This window comes from Rhinoderma darwinii, chromosome 7, assembly GCF_050947455.1.
Source record: "Rhinoderma darwinii isolate aRhiDar2 chromosome 7, aRhiDar2.hap1, whole genome shotgun sequence".
In the NCBI taxonomy this organism is placed as follows: domain Eukaryota; kingdom Metazoa; phylum Chordata; class Amphibia; order Anura; family Rhinodermatidae; genus Rhinoderma; species Rhinoderma darwinii.
The window spans coordinates 4136165-4162906 of NC_134693.1; the positions used below are offsets into that span (position 1 = coordinate 4136165).

Here is a 26742-nt window from a genome sequence, read left to right on the forward strand (position 1 = left end):
ATATTCTTGTATATAGGGGCAGTATTATAGTAGTTATATTCTTGTATATAGGGGCAGTATTATAGTAGTTATATTCTTGTATATAGGGGGCAGTATTATAGTAGTTATATTCTTGTATATAGGGAGCAGTATTATAGTAGTTATATTCTTGTATATAGGAGGCAGTATTATAGTAGTTATATTCTTGTATATAGGGGCAGTATTATAGTAGTTATATTCTTGTATATGGGGGCAGTATTATAGTAGTTATATTCTTGTATATAGGGACAGTATTATAGTAGTTATATTCTTGTATATAGGAGCAGTATTACAGTAGTTATATTCTTGTATATAGGGGGCAGTATTACAGTAGTTATATTCTTGTATATAGGGGGCAGTATTATAGTAGTTATATTCTTGTATATAGGGAGCAGTATTATAGTAGTTATATTCTTGTATATAGGGGTAGTATTATAGTAGTTATACTCTTGTATATAGGGGCAGTATTATAGTAGTTATATTCTTGTATATAGGGGGCAGTATTATAGTAGTTATATTCTTGTATATAGGGGGAAGTATTATAGTAGTTATATTCTTGTATATAGGGGGCAGTATTATAGTAGTTATATTCTTGTATATAGGGGGCAGTATTATAGTAGTTATATTCTTGTATATAGGGGGCAGTATTATAGTAGTTATATTCTTGTATATAGGGACAGTATTATAGTAGTTATATTCTTGTATATAGGGGGCAGTATTATAGTAGTTATATTCTTGTATATAGGGGGCAGTATTATAGTAGTTATATTCTTGTATATAGGGGGCAGTATTATAGTAGTTATATTCTTGTATATAGGGGAGTGTTATAGTAGTTATATTCTTGTATATAGGGGGCAGTATTATAGTAGTTATATTCTTGTGTATAGGGGCAGTATTATAGTAGTTATATTCTTGTATATAGGGGGCAGTATTATAGTAGTTATATTCTTGTATATAGGGACAGTATTATAGTAGTTATATTCTTGTATATAGGGGGCAGTATTATAGTAGTTATATTCTTGTATATAGGGGCAGTATTATAGTAGTTATATTCTTGTATATAGGAGGCAGTATTATAGTAGTTATACTCTTGTATATAGGGACAGTACTATAGTAGTTACATTCTTGTATATAGGGGGCAGTATTATAGTAGTTATATTCTTGTATATAGGGGGCAGTATTATAGTAATTATATTCTTGTATATAGGGGCAGTATAATAGTAGTTATATTCTTGTATATAGGGTGCAGTATTATAGTAGTTATATTCTTGTATACAGGGTGCAGTATTATAGTAGTTATATTCTTGTATATAGGAGCAGTATTATAGTAGTTATAATCTTGTATATAGGGGGCAGTATTATAGTATTTACATTCTTGTCCATATCACGATTAGTTATTTCACATGTATCACTAAACATTGCTCTGTCACACATGGAGGCTCCTGGTAAATGATATCTTGGCACTTGCCTGTCCAGTGTTCATGTGATATCCAGTCAGCCGCAGGGTCCCATCTCCTGGGGGGGCTTCGGTCACTCTGTCTATGATGATGCCCACTCTAGTCCCTGATTCAGCCTCCTCTCTCTTTCCTCCCTCTTTTGCGCCACTTTCCCTGAAATACACAGATTATATTTGATTATATTTGTCCTTCTGGCTCCTCCTATAAATATTGTAGTGTCTCATGGTTTCTCCCCAATATTGATCTAATTAATTTCTGGGGATTTTTGTTTTGGACTATTGCTGCTATTTGGACAAACTAAACACCCAATTTGCACATAAGATGATCCCACCTTGAGTGGCGTCTGCTCAGTATTGCCCTGGGGTTCTTGGATGGTCATTAAGAAATGTAACTACAAGGGCTCATCAAGGCTTGGGGCCCAATCAGTTATTGGTAAAGTTCCACCTTTCACAATCATTGACTAGAAGTCATCATATGGACACTCCAGCAGACGAGTCGTATCATTTTAGTCATTTTTCTGCTGTTTTCAACGGTTATCCTGTCCGAAAAGAGCATAGAATATAATGGTCTGTATGGAAACTGTCAGCAAGCTGGTGTTGATTGATCTTATTAAAGGATTTGTATGGAGCAGCAGCGCACATGCTGAACTGGCTCTCCATACAAACGTCTTCTTACCACAGCGGGCCCCCACTGATCTAACATTTATCTGTCCAGTGGGAGGGCGGGGGGTCACATTTTTAATGGAAAAAAAATGTAGTGTAAACCGTACCGCCATTAAAACGCCAGTGTTTGTGGTTATAATGAAGCCCATGTATCCACGTCAGAAAATATTGTGCTACAGCATAGACAATAATTCCATAATCTCTGGGTTGTGTAGTTGGGGGGGCAGCTAGTAATTGGTGGGGGTCCCAGTGGTTGTACTAATATTTCCTTGCACAGTCCCAGTCTGATAAAAATATATCATTTGCTGCGCATCATTATTACAATGCCGCCATGTTCAGGGAGATTGCAGCGAGGGCAGATGACACGATTATACAGGAGGTCCAATGTCCAGCCGCTGTGGTGGTCCGGCACCCCTGTATACAGCTGATGAATGGCCGTGCATGTAATACATGGAGGGCACGAGTCCGTCACAACGGGGGCTGCTCTGACAGATCGTTTTTCTGTTCTGGCTCATAAAGGGGGTCCGACGTGGATACAATGTAACTTGGATACAATCATGCGTCCCGGGGGCTTCTTCTCGTTCCTGATGTATTATATCCATGGAGTTGTGGATCCCATTCTGTCCGGGCGATGTATGAAGCTTTTATATTTTCCTCGCGTTCTACGGTTTCCATCTACAGATTTATCTTTGTATAATGAAAATTTCTGCAACTTTGTAAGTTTCAACTCCTCACAATTTTGAATCTCTGCTTGCGGTCAGTGAATTTTTTTATTCTATTAGTTGTATCACTTCGGGGGTTAAATGCTACAGTCCTTGCAGGATAAACAGCAAAAAATCTCAAATATATTTCCAACGGTCGGAGAAATTCTCTACAGGGACAATCACTCCCATCATTGCAGATTTCTTGTCGTTTCTGTCCCTCTACGTTTTAAAGCCCAGATAGTAAAAAAAAAATTTGATGATCAAATTGGGGCAAATTGTGCCGTGTATGGTGCCGACTCCACATTATAAATTGTAATACAATGTAATGTTATAGCTGCGTGGCTTGTAATACGGGTGAAGAATTCATATTATCAACGTGTCGGTATTATAGTCCCTCTCCAGGCTCCTCCTCCTTATCGGGGCTCCTCCCCTTACTCTATGTTCTCTTGTAAAATAAATCAACTCTTCTGGTGTCGACTTCCTGTTGAGCTTCAGCTGATACACAGCAGCCGTTCTAAACAAGCTAAGCTGCAGTGTAAAGCACGGGGAGGGAAAGAATCTCTAATCTTTACAAACTCAATGTAACTATGCAAAAGTTACTGATTATAGCTATTCCCTATTGAAGCAGAACCGCAGTGTAAAGCATGGAAAAAAGGACAGAGCAGCGGTCTGAGCCTCTGATGAGAGGGGATTACACGTGTTATGTTATTTTAGCAGTTTTTACTTCAAACTAAAAACACCCCGCCCCGCCACCCCCTCACACCCGGACCCTTCCCAGGTTGACACAAGAAAGCCCAGTCTGGTGATGGAAGTTTTCAATCATCTTTATTAAAACAACATTTATCCAGCGGATTGTGCAGATTTACAGCGATGATACAAAAAGAATCGGAATTGGAGTCAAAGCCGTGAATATTCTTAGTAATTGCACTGACGGGGGTGGATCTAATAATGTATATATGAATGTCCGCCTCCACCATCACGCCACATATTCCCCTATAAGTGTGCACCCCTCGGAGGATGAGGCCCATGAGAATACCAGTCTTAGTAAATCTGCGCCAGTGTCTGCTGGAGCAATATCTAATAATCGTCAGTACCGCGCTGTGATCGCTCGCCGCCATTACTACGCCGCGCTTTCTATACAGAGTACAATAATAATATGAAGCGTCAGCCCAAAGACAAACTCCTCACTGAATATTAACCATTATAATACACAAGATGGGGGCCGAGTGTCCAAAACTAGCGCAAGGGACAAGGGGAGACGTTGCCCACGGCAGAACCCCCACTGGTTGCTATGGGAACTGCTCCATTTTCATCCCTTGCATCCAATTCACCACAGGTAACACAGGTACGACGCTGCCCCTCTAGGACTACAAGGGTGAAGACAACACGTGTACAGGACAGTGTAATAAACGGGAGCAGCCCAATGTATCATCCCTACACCCCCCTACAATGACCCTTAAAACATAGGGTACCCGCCCTGGAGAGGGGGTCACTGTGCACGGGACTCTAGCCCTGCGAATACCCTCCATTCTCCATCGGTTCTCTTATGCGTCCCCCCCCCCCCCCCAATGTGTAATATCACGGGAAGACGCAGCCGATATACAGATACATTGTACATTGTGTACGCCGCCATTGCTATGTTGCCGCTACTCATCAGAGGATCAGGATATAATGGGGAATATTTACCGAGCCCCCGACACCTTTTCTAACATCTGAGATTATTGGGTTGTGACTCCAAGTCGTACACTGTGGGACTTATTTCCAAATGTTATCCGCTACTTTTCCGGTAAGAAGAGGCGGCGAGCTATTCCACGTACAACCTGCAGCGGCTCCGTAGCTGCGCAGTATTCCACAATCAGTGTTGTTATATCGGGGGGGATAGGGGGCACCCGACACTAGAATTATATACTGGCTGCTTAGTGGGGTGAAGGAATCTCCCCCTTCTCCCCCGAGGGGCAACATTTTCTCCAATCGCCCTGGTGGGGTATTTTTGTGCCCTCTGGAGGAAGCAGTTGGGTTTGTGAAGGGCTGAACGTGCAGGACATGTGGTGTCTGTGATCGCTGAGTACAAGATCAAATCTATAGAACAGTCCGCCGGGAACCTTCATCATTAGGAACCATTGACATTTTCTCATTTATGTCCGTTACTTGCACTTTTGGGGCCTCGGTTGCTCAATGAGGTGAATGTTATTGCAGACCATAGGCCGGGGCAGCGCCGTCTCACCTCTGACTGGGTTTCGGCTGGTTTGGTAGCTCCTGGACCGGGGGCGGATCGACATAGTCCGTGTACGGGGAGAGAGCCAGGTGAAAGGAGTTGGGGGGCTGTTGATGACCGGGCAGCGGTGCAGAGTTATCGGTGGCGGCTGCAGCAGGTCCGGGCATCTGTGGGCGACAAGAAGGTGAATGTTCTTCGTCATAGAATATTGAAAGGAAAAGGTTAAACCTGCGGGTCACATCGTGGGATGAACTCCAGACAAGGCGCATCTTGACATTTCACATTAACCCCCGTTAATGATCTCGTGAGGCATTTTGTGGTAATAATGGGGTCCCCTTATGAGCCGGGGCCAAGAGTCACTGCAAGAGCTTCCCCCAGCAATATAAGCGGATTGTGTGGATGAACCTGCAGTAGAGCCCCAAACCCTGCAACTGTAAACCATCAGGGGCCTCTTGAAACAAAAAGCTGTTGTGTTAACCGGACAATCCCTCTAAGGCGCCCCCCTCGCTCGCTGCACCTCCATAAGCAGACGTTTCCCTGAGATCTATTCTATTGCTCTGCACTGGGCGGTAATGACCGCTACCTAATAGGACACCACTTGCCCCCCATGGTAGGTGCCCGATATATCGATTACTCACAGCTTGTTATTCGTGACCCTAGGGCAATCGGTGAGTAATTGGTTAATTCTGTTACTCACCAGTGGGGGATAATTGTAGAGCGAGGCGTTCCTGGGGTCTATCTCTGCCATGGACTGGAGATCAGCGTCTCTGTCATTGATGACACGGAGATAAACGTCTGCTTTTCCTACCTGCGGAGATTACAGGGTCAGAAGTGTCACCTCCCCCCATTGTGGGTCACACGCAGCCCCCCAGTGCGGCCTCGTCTTACCTGTGGGACTGTATTGAGTTGTCCAGTGCTCAGACCCGGCCGGAGAGGCAATGCCCTTACTGGAAGCTTCCAGCGGCCGCTCAGCACCTGGTTGTGCTGATCGAACAGGTCCAGCTTTGTCCACCCACAAGACGCCGTGTGCCGAACCTCCTGACCGTATGAATCAAATCCTCCGGCAGCCTGAAGCTCCAGGACGAGAGAGATGGAGGAGGAAGGCCGAACCCTGAATCAAAGCCAAGGGGTTTACCAGTCATGTAGATAAAGTTTTATTATTTCCGTTGTGCAACTTTCTAATAAAATATATGCTTTAATTCCTCACTATTCAAAATCTCTGCTTGCTGTCAATGAATGTAAACATACATTTACCTACACTGATTCATTGTAGCAAACCATCAGCACAGGAGAGAAATTTGTGCTTCTGATGTATTTAGCTCACAGAGGATTGCTATACAATTGTAACAAACATTAGGTCGGGACAGAATTTCAGCCTCTGGGTGTCAAGAATGTTCCTATTTACTGACAGCAAGCAGAGAGCTTTAAAATGGTGAGGAAGTTAAACACAAAGTCTATTAGAAAGTTGCAGAACTTTTTGTTGTTTGATCTAAAAGTGGAAAGCGTGGAGGAGATGTGATAATTGCTCCACACAATGATGGGTTTTTAGGACCATGTAGAGTCAATGCCTTTAGGGTATGTGCACACGGCTTATTTTTGGCCGTTTTTTGAGCCGTAAACGGCCCAAAAAAATCGGGAGCAGAACGCCTCCAAACATCTGCCCATTGATTTCAATGGGAAAAACGGCGTTCTGACTCCATAGAAAAACAGCTCCAAAAACGTCCGTAAAAAACTCAGCGGAAAACGCGAGTGGCTTAAAAAATGTCTGAAAATCAGGAGCTGTTCTCCCTTGAAAACAGCTCCATATTTTCAGATGTTTTTTAGAAAGCGTGTGAACATACCCGAAGGCTGGGTTCACACGAGCATGTTCGGTCCGTAAAGGATGGAACGTATTTCGGCCGCAAGTCCCGGACCGAACACAGTGCAGGGAGCCGGGCTCTTCACATCATAGTTATGTACGACGCTAGGAGTCCCTGCCTCGCTGCAGGACCACTGTCCCGTACTGTAATCATGTTTTCAGTTTCCGTTTGGAAGTTTGAGGCAGATTTTATTCTCCCTGCACGCCGATTTTCGATGCGTTTTTCACCCACAGCCATTGAGCGCCGCGGGCATAAAACGCAGCGAAATACGCTTTCTCTGCCTCCCATTGATGTCAATGGGAGGTCAGAGGCGTAATTGCGCGAAGATCGGGCATGTCCCTTCTTTCTCCCACGAGCCGGTTTTACCGCTCGCGGGAGAAAACCGCCCCCGCCTCCCATTGAAATCGATGGGATGCATTTTCGGACGTTTTTTGCGGAGCGGTTTCCGCGACAAAAAACTCAGTGTGAACATAGCCTTACAGGGAACATCTCCGGGAGAGAGGAAAGCAGGCGCAGGAGACCCCCAGTAAGGATATGAGATGTACCGGTTAATGAGGATCTGGTGGGGCTGTACCTTGGGATTGGCTGCTTGGCCCGTAACATTGCGATATTTCCCCGGGGATTATTCGCCAGGTGCTGAGAAGAGTTCCACACCTCACACAAGGTGTCGGGGAGGGTAGACGATTGCCCCATTCTGTGCCCGTTACCGTACAGGCCGCTCATCAGCCGCACCTTCTGGAACGTCGCCTCCAGCCCCAGTATGAAGTCGTAGAAGATGACAAAGCCGGCCCTGCCAGTGCGAAGACAACGCAACGAATCAGGACCGCACCTGCGCAAATCTAGCAGTATTACAACCCCCATCATTTACACCTGCGCTGATAGTAATTAATAACCTCCTAATGCAAAATAATAGCGGGCTCGGCAAAGTCCCTACGGGACAACCTCCCTTTTATAATGAAAAGGCAACTCCATAAAAGATATATATACACAAAAGAAGCCGAGTACAAAGCCAAGTATGAGAAATGTATGACCCGGGCGGTGTATTGTCATGTATAGCGTTGGTTCCCGGTGTGTAGACCATTCAGTTGTGGACATGCGTGTCCAGAGAGTAAATTCTACAACAGGAAAACTAATAATATCATTGGTGATTCAGACAAACCTTACCCAGATCAGGAGTCCTGGATACCGGTCACACCCCTTGAGGAAGCGGATATCGCGAAACACGCATCTGGGTTTAACATGCAGGTGCCCAGGTCTCCAAGACACGCGTTTCGCGATATCCGCTTCCTCAAGGGGTGTGACCGGTCTCCAGGACTCCTGATCTGGGTAAGGTTTGTCTGAATCACCAATGATATTATTAGTTTTCCTGTTGTAGAATTTACTCTCTGGACACGCATGTCCACAACTGAATGGTCTACACACCGGGAACCAACGCTATACATGACAATACACCGCCCGGGTCATACATTTCTCCTATAAGGATCACAATATAACATCTATTACATACTTGGCTAACCCATTTACCTGTGTTTACATCATATAGAGTCTTTCCATTCATGGACCTTTGTTATTATGTGTATATACTTGGCTTTGTACGCAGCTTTTTTTTGTGTATATACTGCGCTGATAGTAGCAGCAAGATGGTGAACAAAGAGGGGAGATGCAAACAATCCCATAGTGACCGGACATCGGTTCTAGGAAATTCTACCGGCAGCGGCGTCCACAAGCAGAGACACATTTAAGTTCCACACACAACGCGTTCCTTACACCGGGTCATAAGGCGCCGGTCCCAACGCATCCAGAGGCTCCAGTATACGTCTGTTTGCTGCGGGACTTAGAGGCCGCATAGTGTCCTGAAACAGAAGAAATTCTAGTCAGACAATAGCGCCTCCTAGAGGGCAGCCTGGTACTGCATGTACACAAGCACAACATTAACCCTTTTATCATTGGGGGTGTTTTAGGCCTTGATGCCTAGAGAAAAATGTCACCTTTTGGAAAACTGAATCCTCAGGGTGTGTTCACACGGCCTATTCTCAGATGTAATTCGGGCGTTTTACGCCTCGAATTACGCCTGAAAAAACGGCTCCATTACGCCTACAAACATCTGGCCATTGCTTTCAATGGGAATTACGATGTTCTGTTCCCACGAGCCTTTATTTTACGCGTCGCTGTCAAAATACGGCACGTAAAATGACGGCTCGTAAAAGAAGTGCAGGACAGTTCATGGGACGCTTTTAGAGGCGTTTTTCATTGACTATTGAAAAACAGCTCCAAAAATGGGCGTAGAAAAACATGAGTTGTTAAAAAAACATCTGAAAATCAGAAGCGGTTTTCGCCTGAGCGCCGTATTTTCAGACATTTTTGCTGAATACGTGTGAACAGAGCCTAAAGGTGAACTTGTCTTTATATTTCTCAGTCTACCCCCAAATTTTTCTTTTTTTGCAGGACACGAGTCTTTCTTATTATTTAGAATTGGCGCTGATGTCTTGTTATTTGTGGGTCTTATTTAGGGGAAAAACTTGAGAAACCGAAAAAAACCGATATCTTTGTTGTACATTTTTTTTTCCAATCAATAATATTTACCGCAAAATGGCGGGTTCACACGAAGTTTCTTGCAGGCAGAATTTGGAATGTTTAGAAAGTTTGGAATTTTGAGGCAGATTTTGATCTGCCTGCACGCTGTTTGCCACGTTCGCACCCATTGAGCTCCACGGGTAAAACCGCAGCGAAATTCGCTTTTTCTGCCTCCCATTGATGTCAATGGGAGGTCAGAAGCGTAAACGCCCGAAGATAGGGCATGTCGCTTCTTTTTTCGGCAAGCATTTTTTACCGCTCGCGGGGAAAAAACGCCTCCACCTCCCATTGAAATTAATGGGAGGAATTTTCGGAAGTTTTTTGGCGTGTTTTCCAATGCGGTTTCCGTGTCAAAAAACGTGTTAAAAAAAACTCTGTGTGAACAGGGCCTTATTGTCCGCTGCAAAGCGATGTCTTATATGTGCTCATTATGTAACGCGTGACGTCGCAGAGAACAAAGAGCCCAATTTAGTGTTACGTGTCCCCTTAGATAGAGACGCAGCCGGAGTACACGGAGGATTATCATCCTAGAACAGCATTTTCTTAGTAATATCTCAGAAGCGGATAGGGCCGGGGTAAAATAGGTGAAAATTGGTGGCCGGGGGTAACTTTGTTCTGCTTGAGGCAACGTACATTCTGCCTGACAAAAACGTCAGTGGAAAACGCGTGTGTCAACCTAAGGGGGCATCTCTAATATTGGTATTTGTGGGTTCGGAGAGGTGTGACGTGGGGTGAATAGGCACTTTCTTTATTATATTTTTATTTTTTTAAATTTATTAATTTCGCACTTTTGGGGTTCAGGTTAGCAGGGAGGACATGATCTGTGTGTTCCCTGCTGTCCCCATATACAGATAAGAACCTTAATACAGTGATTTGATGGTGTCAGCCTGTTACCAATGATTTTTATACCCAGACCCCGTCCCCTCTGCCTGCCTCGGAGCCTAGTTTCCTAGTTCACTATACCGGGGGCTTTTAGTGACAGGGAACTGAATATTTCAGTTCCCTATTACAGTACAGGATCGGGCGGTCAGTGTGCGTACAGGAGGGCACAGTGCCAAGGCGGCATGTAAATACATAAATTACCGGCTAATGGCACAGGGACTGTGCTATCAGCCAGATAATTTACGTAGCATGGGCAGGAAGGAGTTAAAGAGCAACTGTACTTTCCGAAAACGTATAATACCGGATATAGACATAGCTGAAGTTTTGATTGGTTGGAGTCCAGGTGCTGAGACCCCCAACATCACTAAAACCAAGGTGCAAAAGCGCAGAGCTGAGGACTCTGCGCCTTCGGCTGTGATCAGCGCCCCCTGTTAGACTTAAGACGTGAATATGGACGTTCTATGTGAGCCTGACGAGCCGCGCCGATCACAAGGGAGCTCAGATGGGCAATTCTGCAACTCGGTTTCAGCGATAGTGGGGGTTTCAGTAACTGGACCCCACCTACCCAAATTTCTGATATGTCGCTATGACATATCAAAAGTTTTTAAAAGAAAGTGCAGTTACTCTTAAAAGATTGGATAATAAACCCCCTACTGTAAAATCTAATATAAAAAGTCACCAAGCAGTTCTGTGACTATGTAACGGGACAAGGCTGAAAGCCGAGGTGACTTTATAGTAAAAAAGCCATTGTGCCTTATAACTCACATCTCAGCTGTTGCAGAACCTCTTTTTGAAGTGGGACCTTCATTTCAGTCATTCACTGAACAACCTCTTCAAAATGAATTTCTCCAGCAGCTCAGGAAATATTGAGGATTATTTGGGGTAACAAGTAACATTGCGTTTTGTTCACATACAGGACTGACAATGACCTTCTATCATACACACAACTACATATAACAACATTGTGAAAGACTCACCAGACCTCCCATAGCAATGGTGGGCCCTGGTCTTCCTAGAGGCTGTCCAGATGGGTGAACAGGGGGTGGGAGTGGAGGCGCCAAGGGGGGAGGTTGGAAAGGTGGGGGTCCATGGCCCCCTCGAGGAGGCATTCTGGTTACATCCCTTTTGAGCATTTCAATGTCTGCTTGGAGATGGGCCATTTGTTGAAGGTGTTCACATTGCAACTCTGCTAAATCTGAGTCCCCTGTAAGGTAAGACCCCCAAGTGTAAGGACAATAACAGCACTACATGATAGTAACAAAGTACTAGAATATTGTCCCCTATATACAAGAATATGACTACTATAATACTGCTCCTATATACAAGAATATAACTACTATAATACTGCTCCCTATATACAAGAATATAACTACTATAATACTGCTCCTATATACAAGAATATAACTACTATAATACTGCTCCTATATACAAGAATATAACTACTATAATACTGCCCCTATATACAAGAATATAACTACTATAATACTGCCCCCTATATACAAGAATATAACTACTATAATACTGCCCCCTATGTACAAGAATATAACTACTATAATACTGCTCCCTATATACAAGAATATAACTACTATAATACTGCTCCCTATATACAAGAATATAACTACTATAATACTGCTCCCTATATACAAGAATATAACTCCTATAATACTGCTCCTATATACAAGAATATAACTACTATAATACTGCCCCCTATGTACAAGAATATATCTACTATAATACTGCCCCTATATACAAGAATATAAATACTATAATACTGCCCCTATATACAAGAATATAACTACTATAATACTGCTCCCTATATACAAGAATATAACTACTATAATACTGCTCCTATATACAAGAATATAACTACTATAATACTGCCCCCTATATACAAGAATATAACTACTATAATACTGCCCCCTATGTACAAGAATATAACTACTATAATACTGCTCCCTATATACAAGAATATAACTACTATAATACTGCTCCCTATATACAAGAATATAACTACTATAATACTGCTCCCTATATACAAGAATATAACTCCTATAATACTGCTCCTATATACAAGAATATAACTACTATAATACTGCCCCCTATGTACAAGAATATAACTACTATAATACTGCTCCCTATATACAAGAATATAACTACTATAATACTGCTCCCTATATACAAGAATATAACTACTATAATACTGCTCCCTATATACAAGAATATAACTACTATAATACTGCTCCCTATATACAAGAATATAACTCCTATAATACTGCTCCTATATACAAGAATATAACTACTATAATACTGCTCCCCTATATACAAGAATATAACTACTATAATACTGCTCCCTATATACAAGAATATAACTACTATAATACTGCTCCCTATATACAAGAATATAACTCCTATAATACTGCCTCTATATACAAGAATATAACTACTATAATACTGCTCCCCTATATACAGGAATATAACTACTATAATACTGCTCCTATATACAAGAATATAACTACTATAATACTGCCTCCTATATACAAGAATATAACTACTATAATACTGCTCCCTATATACAAGAATATAACTACTATAATACTGCTCCTATATACAAGAATATAGCTACTATAATACTGATCCCTATATACAAGAATATAACTACTATAATACTGCCCCCTATATACAAGAATATAACTACTATAATACTGCTCCTATATACAAGAATATAATTACTATAATACTACTCCTATATACAAGAATATAACTACTATAATACTGCACCTATATACAAGAATATAACTACTATAAGGGAATGACCACACGTGGCGGATTTCGTCCGCAACTGTCCGCATCAATGCCGCACAGAATCTGCGTTGCAGATTCTGCTGCGGATCTGCACAAAATGTGCAGTACATTGATGCGGACTGGCTGCTGCGGACTGCAGGAAAAGTGCTTCTCTTCTCCCTATTCAGTGCAGGATAGAGAGAAGGGACAGCACTTTCCCTAGTGAAAGTCAAAGAAATTCATACTTACCGCCCGTTGTCTTGGTGACGCGTCCCTCTTTCGGCATCCAGCCCGACCTCCCTGGATGACGCGCCAGTCCATGTGACCGCTGCAGCCTGTGCTTGGCCTGTGATTGGCTGCAGCCGTCACTTACACTGAAACGTCATCCTGGGAGGCCGGACTGGAGACAGACGCAGGGAGTTCTCGGTAAGTATGAACTTATATGTTTTTTACAGATACATGTATATTGAGATCGGTAGTCACTGTCCCGGGTGCAGAAACAGTTACTGCCGATCGCTTAACTCTTTCAGCACCCTGGACAGTGACTATTTACAGACGTCTCCTAGCAACGCTCCCGTCATTACGGGAGCCCCATTGACTTCCTCAGTCTGGCTGTAGACCTAGAAATACATAGGTCCAGCCAGAATGAAGAAATGTCATGGTAGTAAAACCAATACGCTCCGCAGCACACATAAGATCTGCGGACTTCATTGCAGAATTTTGACTCTCCATTGAAGTCAATGGAGAAATTCCGCCATGAGTCCGCCACTGCTCCGCAACAGACAGAGCATGCTGCGGACACCAAATTCCGCTCCGCAGCCTATGCTCCGCAGCGGAATTTTACGCCTCGTCTAAACGAACACTGCTAAATTAAAGTGTGTCAATGGACAAACGGCACCGCTGCGGATTAACGCTGCGGAGTGTCCGCAGCGGAATTTCAGTGAAATTCCGCCACGTGTGAACCCAGCCTAATACTGCTCCTATATACAAGACTGTAACTACTATAATACTGCCCCTATATACAAGAATATAACTACTATAACACTGCCCCTATATACAAGAATATAACTACTATAATACTGCCTCTATATACAAGAATATAACTACTATAATACTGCCTCTATATACAAGAATATAACTACTATAATACTGCCCCCTTTATACAAGAATATAACTACTATAATACTGCCCTATATACAAGAATATAACTACTATAATACTACTCCTATATACAAGAATATAACTACTATAATACTGCTCCTATATACAAGAATATAACTACTATAATACTGCCCCTATATACAAGAATATAACGACTATAATACTGCCCCCTATATACAAGAATATAACGACTAGAATACTGCCCCCTATATACAAGAATATAACTACTATAATACTGCCCCTATATACAAGAATATAACTACTATAATACTGCCCCTATATACAAGAATATAACTACTATAATACTGCCCCCTATATACAAGAATATAACTACTATAATACTGCTCCTATATACAAGAATATAGCTACTATAATACTGATCCCTATATACAAGAATATAACTACTATAATACTGCCCCTATATACAAGAATATAACTACTATAATACTGCCCCCTATATACAAGAATATAACTACTATAATACTGCCCCTATATACAAGAATATAACTACTATAATACTGCCCCTATATGCAAGAATATAACTACTATAATACTGCCTCCTATATACAAGAATATAACTACTATAATACTGCCCCTATATACAAGAATATTGCTACTATAATACTGCTCCTATATACAAGAATATAACTACTATAATACTGCCCCTATATACAAGAATATAACTACTATAATACTGCTCCTATATACAAGAATATAACTACTATAATACTGCCCCCTATATACAAGAAAAAAAACTACTATAATACTGCTCCTATATACAATATAACTACTATAATACTGCCCCTATATACAAGAATATAACTACTATAATACTGCCCCTATATACAAGAATATTGCTACTATAATACTGCTCCTATATACAAGAATATAACTACTATAATACTGCCCCTATATACAATATAACTACTATAATACTGCCTCCTATATACAAGAATATAACTACTATAATACTGCCCCCTATATACAAGAAAAAAAACTACTATAATACTGCTCCTATATACAAGAATATAACTACTATAATACTGCTCCTATATACACAAAAATATAACTACTATAATACTGCTTCTATATACAAGAATATAACTACTATAATACTGCCCCTATATACAAGAATATAACTACTATAATACTGCCCCTATATACTAGAACATAACTACTATAATACTGCCTCCTATATACAAGAATATAACTACTATAATACTGCCCCCTATATACAAGAATATAACGACTAGAATACTGCACCCTATATACAAGAATATAACAACTAGAATACTGCCCCTATATACAAGAATATAACTACTATAATACTGCCCCCTATATACAAGAATATAACTACTATAATACTGCTCCTATATACAAGAATATAACTACTATAATACTGCCCCCTATATACAAGAATATAACTACTATAATACTGCTCCTATATACAAGAATATAACTACTATAATACTGCCCCCTACATACAGGAATATAACTACTATAATACTGCTCCCTATATACAAGAATATAACAACTAGAATACTGCCCCTATATACAAGAATATAACTACTAGAATACTGCCCCCTATATACAAGAATATAACTACTATAATACTGCTCCTATATACAAGAATATAACTACTATAATACTGCTCCTACATACAGGAATATAACTACTATAATACTGCTCCTATATACAAGAATATAACTATTATAATACTGCCTCTATATACAAGAATATAACTACTATAATACTGCCCCTATATACAAGAATATAACTACTATAATACTGCTCCTATATACACAAAAATATAACTACTATAATACTGCTTCTATATACAAGAATATAACTACTATAAGGGCGGGTTCACACGTGGCGGAATTTCACTTAAATTCCGCTGCGGACACTCCGCAGCGTTAATCCGCAGCGGTGCCGTTTGTCCATTGACTTACACTTTAATTTAGCAGTGTTCGTTTAGACGAGGCGTAAAATTCCGCTGCGGAGCGGAATTTGGTGTCCGCAGCATGCTCTGTCTGTTGCGGAGCAGTGGCGGACTCATGGCGGAATTTCTCCATTGACTTCAATGGAGTGTCAAAATTCCGCAATGAAGTCCGCAGATCTTATGTGTGCTGCGGAGCGTATTGTTTTTACTACCATGACATTTCTTCATTCTGGCTGGACCTATGTATTTCTAGGTCTACAGCCAGACTGAGGAAGTCAATGGGGCTCCCGTAATGACGGGAGCGTTGCTAGGAGACGTCTGTAAATAGTCACTGTCCAGGGTGCTGAAAGAGTTAAGCGATCGGCAGTAACTGTTTCTGCACCCGGGACAGTGACTACCGATCTCAATATACATGTATCTGTAAAAAACATATAAGTTCATACTTACCGAGAACTCCCTGCGTCTGTCTCCAGTCCGGCCTCCCAGGATGACATTTCAGTCTAAGTGACGGCTGCAGCCAATCACAGGCCAAGCACAGGCTGCAGCGGTCACATGGACTGGTGCGTCATCCAGGGAGGTCGGGCTGGATGCCGAAAGAGGGACGCGTCACCAAGACAACGGCCGGTAAGTATGAAATTCTTTTACTTTCCCTAGGGAAAGTGCTGTCCCTTCTCTCTATCCTGCACTGATAGGGAGAAGGGAAGCACTTTTCCCGCAGTCCGCAGCAGCTAGTCCGCATCAATTTTCTGCACATTTTGTGCAGATCCGCAGCAGAATCTGCAACGCAGATTCTGTGCGGCATTGATGCGGACAGTTGCGGAGGAAATCCGCCACGTGTGGTCATGCCCTAATACTGCCCCTATATACAAGAATATAACTACTATAATACTGCCCCTATATACTAGAACATAACTACTATAATACTGCCTCCTATATACAAGAATATAACTACTATAATACTGCCCCCTATATACAAGAATATAACTACTATAATACTGCCCCCTATATACAAGAATATAACTATTATAATACTGCCTCTATATACAAGAATATAACTACTATACTTCCCCCTATATACAAGAATATAACTACTATAATACTGCCCCCTATATACAAGAATATAACTACTATAACACTGCTCCTATATACAAGAATATAACTACTATAATCCTGCGCCATATACAAGAATATAACTACTATAATACTGCCTCCTATATACAAGAATATAACTATTATAATACTGCCTCTATATACAAGAATATAACTACTATAATACTGCTCCTATATACAAGAATATAACTACTATAATACTGCCCCCATATACAAGAATATATCTACTATAATACTGCCCCTATATACAAGAATATAACTACTATAATACTGCCCCCTATATACAAGAATATAACTACTATAATACTGCCCCTATATACAAGAATATAACTACTATAATACTGCCCCCTATATACAAGTATATAACTACTATAATACTGCCCCTATATACAAGAATATAACTACTATAATACTACCTCCTATATACAAGAATATAACTACTATAATACTGCTCCTATATACAAGAATATAACTACTATAATACTGCCCCCTATATACAAGAATATAACTACTATAATACTGCCCCTATATACAAGAATATAACTACTATAATACTGCCCCTATATACAAGAATATAACTACTATAATACTACCTCCTATATACAAGAATATAACTACTATAATACTGCTCCTATATACAAGAATATAACTACTATAATACTGCTCCTATATACAAGAATATAACTACTATAATACTGCCCCCTATATACAAGAATATAACTACTATAATACTGCCCCTATATACAAGAATATAACTACTATAATACTGCTCCTATATACAAGAATATAACTACTATAATACTGCTCCTATATACAAGAATATAACTACTATAATACTGCTCCTATATACAAGAATATAACTACTATAATACTGCCCCTATATACAAGAATATAACTACTATAATACTACCTCCTATATACAAGAATATAACTACTATAATACTGCTCCTATATACAAGAATATAACTACTATAATACTGCCCCTATATACAAGAATATAACTACTATAATACTGCCCCCTATATACAAGAATATAACTACTATAATACTGCCCCTATATACAAGAATATAACTACTATAATACTGCCCCCTATATACAAGTATATAACTACTATAATACTGCCCCTATATACAAGAATATAACTACTATAATACTGCCCCCTATATACAAGAATATAACTACTATAATACTGCCCCTTATATACAAGAATATAACTACTATAATACTGCTACTATATACAAGAATATAACTACTATAATACTGCCTCCTATATACAAGAATATAACTACTATAATACTGCTCCCTATATACAAGAATATAACTACTATAATACTGCCCCCTATATACAAGAATATAACTACTATAATACTGCTCCTATATACAAGAATATAACTACTATAATACTGCTCCTATATACAAGAATATAACTACTATAATACTGCCCCCTATATACAAGAATATAACTACTATAATACTGCCCCTATATACAAGAATATAACTACTATAATACTGCCCCCTATATACAAGTATATAACTACTATAATACTGCCCCCTGTATACAAGAATATAACTACTATAATACTGCCCCTATATACAAGAATATAACTACTATAATACTGCCCCTATATACAAGAATATAACTACTATAATACTGCTCCTATATACAAGAATATAACTACTATAATACTGTTCCCTATATACAAGAATATAACTACTATAATACTACCTCCTATATACAAGAATATAACTACTATAATACTGCTCCTATATACAAGAATATAACTACTATAATACTGCCCCTATATACAGGAATATAACTACTATAATACTGTAAGAGAATCCGTGGCTCTGCTTCCTGGCTTATAGATTGGACGTCTCAAACGTGGGAATTGTCTCTATTAAGTCCATACTTCCTAATAGGACGGGTGAACAGGAATTCTTGTTGTGGTTCAACCCCTTTAATGATATAAGGGGTCTTATCAGAATGTGATTTATACAGTACACGATGTGGAGTATCACTCGAGGGTCACTAGAAGCAGCGCGTCACTTTTCACTTTCATCTACATCATCCAGGCTATTATCCTGACTGACTACTATTTACCCACAATCCTGCACACAGATCTACTCTATTATTCAGGGAGATTATCACCACACAAAGGGATTGTATTAAAATTGCATCCTACCAGATGTCCGGTGTACATCGATCCCTAATCACCATTTCACAGTTTATATATAGAATTAATCAATATAAAAAGTAGAGTCACTGTGTACATACATTACATTATTATCCTGTACTGATCCTGAGTTACATCCTGTATTATACTCCAGAGCTGCACTCACTATTCTGCTAGTGGAGTCACTGTGTACATACATTACTTATCCTGTACTGATCCTGAGTTACATCCTGTATTATACTCCAGAGCTGCACTCTCTATTCTGCTGGTGGAGTCACTGTGTACATACATTACATTACTTATCCTGTACTGATCCTGAGTTACATCCTGTATTATACTCCAGAGCTGCACTCACTATTCTGCTGGTGTAGTCACTGAGTACATACATTACATTACTTATCCTGTACTGATCCTGAGTTACATCATGTATTATACTCCAGAGCTGCACTCACTATTCTGCTGGTGGAGTCACTGTGTACATACATTACATTACTTATCCTGTACTGATCCTGAGTTACATCCTGTATTATACTCCAGAGCTGCACTCACTATTCTGCTGGTGGAGTCACTGTGTACATACATTACATTACTTATCCTGTACTGATCCTGAGTTACATCCTGTATTATACTCCAGAGCTGCACTCACTATTCTGCTGGTGGAGTCACTGTGTACATACATTACATTACTTATCCTGAGTTACATCCTGTATTATACTCCAGAGCTGCACTCACTATTCTGCTGGTGGAGTCAGTGTGTACATACATTACATTACTTATCCTGTACTGATCCTGAGTTATATCCTGTATTATACTCCAGAGCTGCACTCACTATTCTGCTGGTGGAGTCACTGTGTACATACATTACATTACTTATCCTGTACTGATCCTGAGTTACATCCTGTATTATACTCCAGAGCTGCACTCACTATTCTGCTGGTGGAGTCAGTGTGTACATACATTACATTACTTATCCTGTACTGATCCTGAGTTATATCCTGTATTATACTCCAGAGCTGCACTCACTATTCTGCTGGAGGAGTCACTGTGTGCATACATTACATTACTTATCCTGTACTGATCCTGAGTTACATCCTGTATTATACTCCAGAGCTGCATTCACTATTCTGCTGGTGGAGTCACTGTGTACATACATTACATTACTTATCCTGTACTGATCCTGAGTTATATCCTGTATTATACTCCAGAGCTGCACTCACTATTCTTCTGGTGGAGTCACTGTGTACATACATTACATTACTTATCCTGTACTGATCCTGAGTTACATCCTGTATTATACTCCAGAGCTGCACTCACTATTCTGCTGGTGAAGTGACTGGGTACATACATCACATTACTTATCCTGTACTGATCCTGAGTTATATCCTGTATTATACTCCAGAGCTGCATTCACTATTCTGCTGGTGGAGTCACTGTGTGCATACATTACATTACTTATCCTGTACTGATCCTGAGTTACATCCTGTATTATACTCCAGAGCTGCACTCACTATTCTGCTGGTGGAGTCACTGTGTACATACATTACATTACTTATCCTGTACTGATCCTGAGTTACATCCTGTATTATATTTCATAGCTGCACTCACTATTCGGTTGGTGAAGCATCAGCGGATGCTTTACAAGCAGGTGATGCTGTGAGATTTCAGTGTTGAAGTATTTTTAGTTTCCATGTGGCTGTTACTGTTATGGAGACACTATGATTGGTATTACTATGGAGCAACTATGGCTGACATGCTGGGTTTGTTTACAGAGCCATATGTGCATATATATGTGTTTATTGTTAGGTCTACCCCTTGGCCTAGAACTGGTGGAGTCTGACATGTGACGGAGTAAAGGGCCACATTTGGGGCAGGTGGATCCGCAGTCACACTGGGATATCATGCGATCATGTGATATTATCTACAGTAAAACGTCACAATCCACAGTAGAGTGAAAAATAAGAATCTTTATTAGAGAAATGTAACTGATCATGTGTTCCAATTTGTCACAATTTTCAATACCTCTGCTTACTTTTAGTAAATGGAAACATTCTTGTTTATATCCAGAGGCCGAAAGCCTTTCCTGACCTAGTCCTGCTCATACATTGTAACAAGACCACAACTGTATCAGTGTAGATAATCCTGTGTAAATTGAACACATTAGTAGCACAAATCTCTCCTGTCCTCAACCTACACAGATACAATGTAAAAGAAAAGATCAGCTGTTTGAGCAGGACTAGGTCAGAATGCTTCCATTCCCTGATAGTAAGTAGAGATCTTGAAAATGGTAAAGGATTGAAGACAAAAAGCTTGAGAGTTGCAGAACTTTTTATTATGGAAGGACGAAACTTTATTTGCATAAAACCAGAAAACCCTGTAAGTGGAGATGTACGGTCAGACAGCAGGATATATGAAGCAGAGCCGGGTAAGCGCTATAATCTGCCCATGAGCCGTCACAGTCTATACTACGTATAATGAGATATGACAACGCTGCAGAATCCTACAGGTAACAGACACCTGTCCTCTTATTACTGGGGGGTAGGAAGCGTTGGGGGTTCTGTCCAGGGGGGCCTTTCTGCTGTCCGTTAATAAGAAGGCGGAGGATACCGGCCTGCAATAAGATAGGGACAGATTTACTACACATCCTCGCCACGGACCGCGGCCATATATTATCTGCTCTGTCATACATACTAGCACATTCGTATTTACTATATTGCTGCTCTGACTGCTCAGTAATATTACTGTAGGGTTGTACTGACAGAACCGGGGGAATCGGACCCCCACTGTGCTGACCGGACCTCCAGCAATTCTATATACTGCATTATACCAGACGACACCGGGGGGACTGGACCTCCAGCAATGCTCTATACTGCATTATACCAGACTATACCGGGGGGGACTGGACCCCCACTGTGCTGACCGGACCTCCAGCAATGCTATATACTGCATTATACCAGACGATACCGGGGGACTGGACCCCCACTGTGCTGACCGGACCTCCAGCAATGCTATATACTGCATTATACCAGACGATACCGGGGGACTGGACCCCCACTGTGCTGACCGGACCTCCAGCAATGCTATATACTGCATTATACCAGACGATACCGGGGGACTGGACCCCCACTGTGCTGACCGGACCTCCAGCAATGCTATATACTGCATTATACCAGACGATACCGGGGACTGGACCCCCACTGTGCTGACCGGACCTGCAGCAATGCTATATACTGCATTATACCAGATGACACCGGGGACTGGACCCCCACTGTGCTGACCGGACCTCCAGCAATGCTATATACTGCATTATACCAGACGATACCGGGGGACTGGACCCCCACTGTGCTGACCGGACCTCCAGCAATGCTATATACTGCATTATACCAGACGATACCGGGGGACTGGACCCCCACTGTGCTGACCGGACCTCCAGCAATGCTATATACTGCATTATACCAGACGATACCGGGGGACTGGACCCCCACTGTGCTGACCGGACCTCCAGCAATGCTATATACTGCATTATACCAGACGATACCGGGGACTGGACCCCCACTGTGCTGACCGGACCTCCAGCAATGCTATATACTGCATTATACCAGACGATACCGGGGACTGGACCCCCACTGTGCTGACCGGACCTCCAGCAATGCTATATACTGCATTATACCAGATGACACCGGGGACTGGACCCCCACTGTGCTGACCGGACCTCCAGCAATGCTATATACTGCATTATACCAGATGACACCGGGGACTGGACCCCCACTGTGCTGACCGGACCTCCAGCAATGCTATATACTGCATTATACCAGACGATACCGGGGACTGGACCCCCACTGTGCTGACCGGACCTCCAGCAATGCTATATACTGCATTATACCAGATGACACCGGGGACTGGACCCCCACTGTGCTGACCGGACCTCCAGCAATGCTATATACTGCATATAGCGGAGTTATTTAGTCTGCCTTTACTGAGAGGGACCTACAGGTCGGCACTTGTACAAGTTGGTGGCTTATTTTAGTAGCTGATCTTTGGCTTGTACAGGAGGCTCCCCAATTCATTCACAAGCTGCTTCCTCTATTCAGGCTTGTGAAGACAGTGATGTAGGCTGAGGAGCGCGCGTGCGCGCATAAATAAATACACTAGTATATATATGTATAATTCTCATTACCCAGCATCCACTGGAGTGCCCAGATGCCATATTACAAGTATATGTGGCGGCTCCTGATAATCATCATACAGTCCCTGATGTAAGTGCCAGTGTTGGGGGGCATCTGCCAACGCTCTACCGTCAGCCCATCCTTTCCAGCACTGGGGACTTCATTGTGACCTCCAGGAGATGCCATGAGGCTTTCAAGACTTGCCACGGATCACTGAGAACCCATTACGGGACTGTATTGGACCCTACGGCGCCAAATTCAATGATTCTTTCTATACTAAATACTTAATCCCATCAACTAAAGTCTAATGCTCTCCGCTTACCATTCTCGATTTTCTTCCGGCCCCGATGCAGCTTTAAGTTGAAGATTTCTTCCTCAAGACGTTGATTTTCAATCTCGACCGCCATGAGTTCCACATCCAGCGTCCTGGGAGCGACATCATGTCCTGTAAATACGAAAAAATGTCATAGCGCAAATAGTCATAATACACATGAGAGGAGAGCTGTACATCAGATAGAAAGCTGTATGTCAATTCCCTGAGGGGCCTGACCACATATGTGATACCGACGCCAAGATGGAGACCTGAGGAAGAGCTAAAGCCTCAGCTGTATATGTTCCGAAAAACCCCATTGTAGTAACAAGGTTTCGCTGCGGTTCTGGACTGCGCCACTATGACTTCATGTGAACGTAATACCTCTGCAACTTGAGAGTAGTCGAATTAAAATGTATTTCTAGGATCTTGTTCCTCTCCCTGCGGTGGTCCCTTAGGCTGAAAGCAAAGTGGGAAAAAGAAGAAGAAGAAGAGCACTGACGCGCATCTGTTCCCTTCTTCCTCCCACTGTGCTTCCAGCATAAGGGACCCCTGCCGACGACACTTGGCACCGTGGACCCGGCGATCCCAGTACCTGGCCACTGACTGTGAAGATTTTTTCGCAGAGGGGTGCAGAGTATTGCACCTTCTAGTACACCCCAGAAATGAGAGCACAAACTCTCCTGTCTCTACAGCTTTCCCATTGATGATACACTATTGCGCCTCTTCTCTCCCATCTCCACCTCGGCTTTCCCTGCAGGTCTATCCTTTCTCTAGGTCCACACCTGCCCCGTTCCTCTTCCTGAATAGTTCATCAAATATAGACTCACGTTTCTTTTTCTTCTCTTTCCGGTCCTGTTGGTGGGAAAACTCTTCGAATGCCAAAGCCTCCGCCTGCAGGTCCCTCATTTGTGCCAGGACAGCAGGGTCACTCCCTCCGCTCTGGACATAGGCAAGCTGGAGACCGCTGCAAAGAGGAACCACAGTGATTATTAACACACACATGAGGGGTGTGCTGCAGCTAAAGAAATAATCCCACCCGAATAACAAATGAAATACTCCGATCACAAACTCCAGGCAGGATGACCGGCAGAATGCAAAGTACAACATCTTTATTAGGTACTAAATAAAATACTGAATATAAAATGGAACGACAACCCAGGACACGAGGATCCCCACACGTAAATACTAAGATCCACCTATAGAAAGCAACGCACAGGGATCCTGGTGTCATTGTTCATTAAAGGGGGTTTCCAGTCCCTAAAAATTGATGGCCTCTCCTCAGGATATGCCGTCAATAGCTGATGGGCACCCGCCGATCAGGAGTTTTGAAGCGGGCGCATCCCTTGTACGAGCGCCGCTTCCCCTTCATTTCTACTTGTTCACAGTGAATCATCAACATGGATGTAGTGGCGATTCCCAGGTATTGCAGCCTTCTTCTTCCTCCATTGGGCCCTGTTCACACGGAGTTTTTTGACACGTTTTTTGACGCGGAAAACGCGTCGGAAAACGCGCCAAAAACGACCCAAAATGACTCCCATTGATTTCAATGGGAGACGGAGGCGTTTTTTTACCGCGAGTAAAAAAAACGCCTCGCGGCAAAAAGAAGGGACATGACCCTTCTTGATGCGGTTTCCGCGTCCAAAACCGCATTGAAAGCAATGGGGACACGTCAAAAAACACCTCGAACTAGTGAGGTGTTTTCTGACGAGTATATTGCCGAGTGTTTTGCAGGAGTCGTCTCCTGCTGCTAGTCCAGCCCAGCAAGGGGCTGTCATTTCCTGTCTGCTCGTGGAGCCTGAAAAACATCGTGGACAGAACTCAGGGATACAGAAAACCGAAGTCCTGCATCCAAATCGAATACAAGTAAGTGCAATTGCTCCTATGCTCCATACATGCTATACATGTATGGAGCTGTGCATTTTTTTTTTTAGATTTTTTTTTTTTATTTTTTTTTTAGATTTTTTTTTTAGATTTTTTTATTTTTAATTTTTTAATTTTGTTATGCAGTTGTTCATGTATGTCATCTCTTTTTTTTTTTAACATTTCAGGAACAGAAATGACGACAGAAGAGGTGTACCACCGAATGGACATTGATGTTGGGAAATTGATTCAAGAAGGACGTATACTTTTTTTTTTTAATGTGGGCCTGTTCACATCAGCGTGGTTTCCGCTGAGGGGTTCCGTCGGTGCTTTCAGTCAGGGGAACCCCTCAACGGAAAGGCAAGTGTGAAGTGGTGACAGATCCGTTGCTAATGGTTTCTGTTTGTCCCCGTTGTGCAAAGGGTTCTGTCGTTTCGACTGAACCAATACCGCAGTGTAGGGAATCCCATTAGCAACGGATCCATCAGCATTGAAGTCAATGATGATGCAAACAGAAAACAATGGTTTTTTTAATGTGGGCCTGTTCACATCAGCGTGGTTTCTGCTGAGGGGTTCCGTCGGTGCTTTCAGTCAGGGGAACCCCTCAACGGAAAGGCAAGTGTGAAGTAAGTTCCGTTTGCATCACCATTCATTTCAATGACAGAAGGATGTCAGGCTGGGTTCACACGACCATGTTACGTCCGTAATGTACGGAACGTATTTCAGCCGGAAGACACGGACCGAAGACAGTGCAGGGAGCCGGGCTCCTAGCATCATAGTGATGTACGACGCTAGGAGTCCCTGCCTCGCTGCAGGACAACTGTCCCATACTGTAATCATGATTACAGTACGGGACAGTAGTTCCA

General features: G+C 41.9%; 1 protein-coding gene across 4 annotated transcripts in view; it reads right to left on the reverse strand.

Annotated features, from left to right (window-relative positions):
• Positions 1-26742, reverse strand: part of CCDC17 (coiled-coil domain containing 17) — a 59536-nt gene that overhangs the window by 24354 nt on the left and 8440 nt on the right. For all 4 annotated transcript variants that reach the window (XM_075832616.1, XM_075832613.1, XM_075832615.1 and 1 more), the window contains 9 exons: positions 24844-24980; positions 24026-24148; positions 11349-11575; positions 8683-8768; positions 7490-7705; positions 5945-6167; positions 5754-5864; positions 5066-5223; positions 1487-1628 (listed from right to left, as the gene is read on the reverse strand). In XM_075832616.1, the coding sequence (XP_075688731.1) occupies positions 1487-1628; positions 5066-5223; positions 5754-5864; positions 5945-6167; positions 7490-7705; positions 8683-8768; positions 11349-11575; positions 24026-24148; positions 24844-24980 (1423 nt within the window). The remainder of the gene's footprint in view (positions 1-1486; positions 1629-5065; positions 5224-5753; positions 5865-5944; positions 6168-7489; positions 7706-8682; positions 8769-11348; positions 11576-24025; positions 24149-24843; positions 24981-26742) is intronic.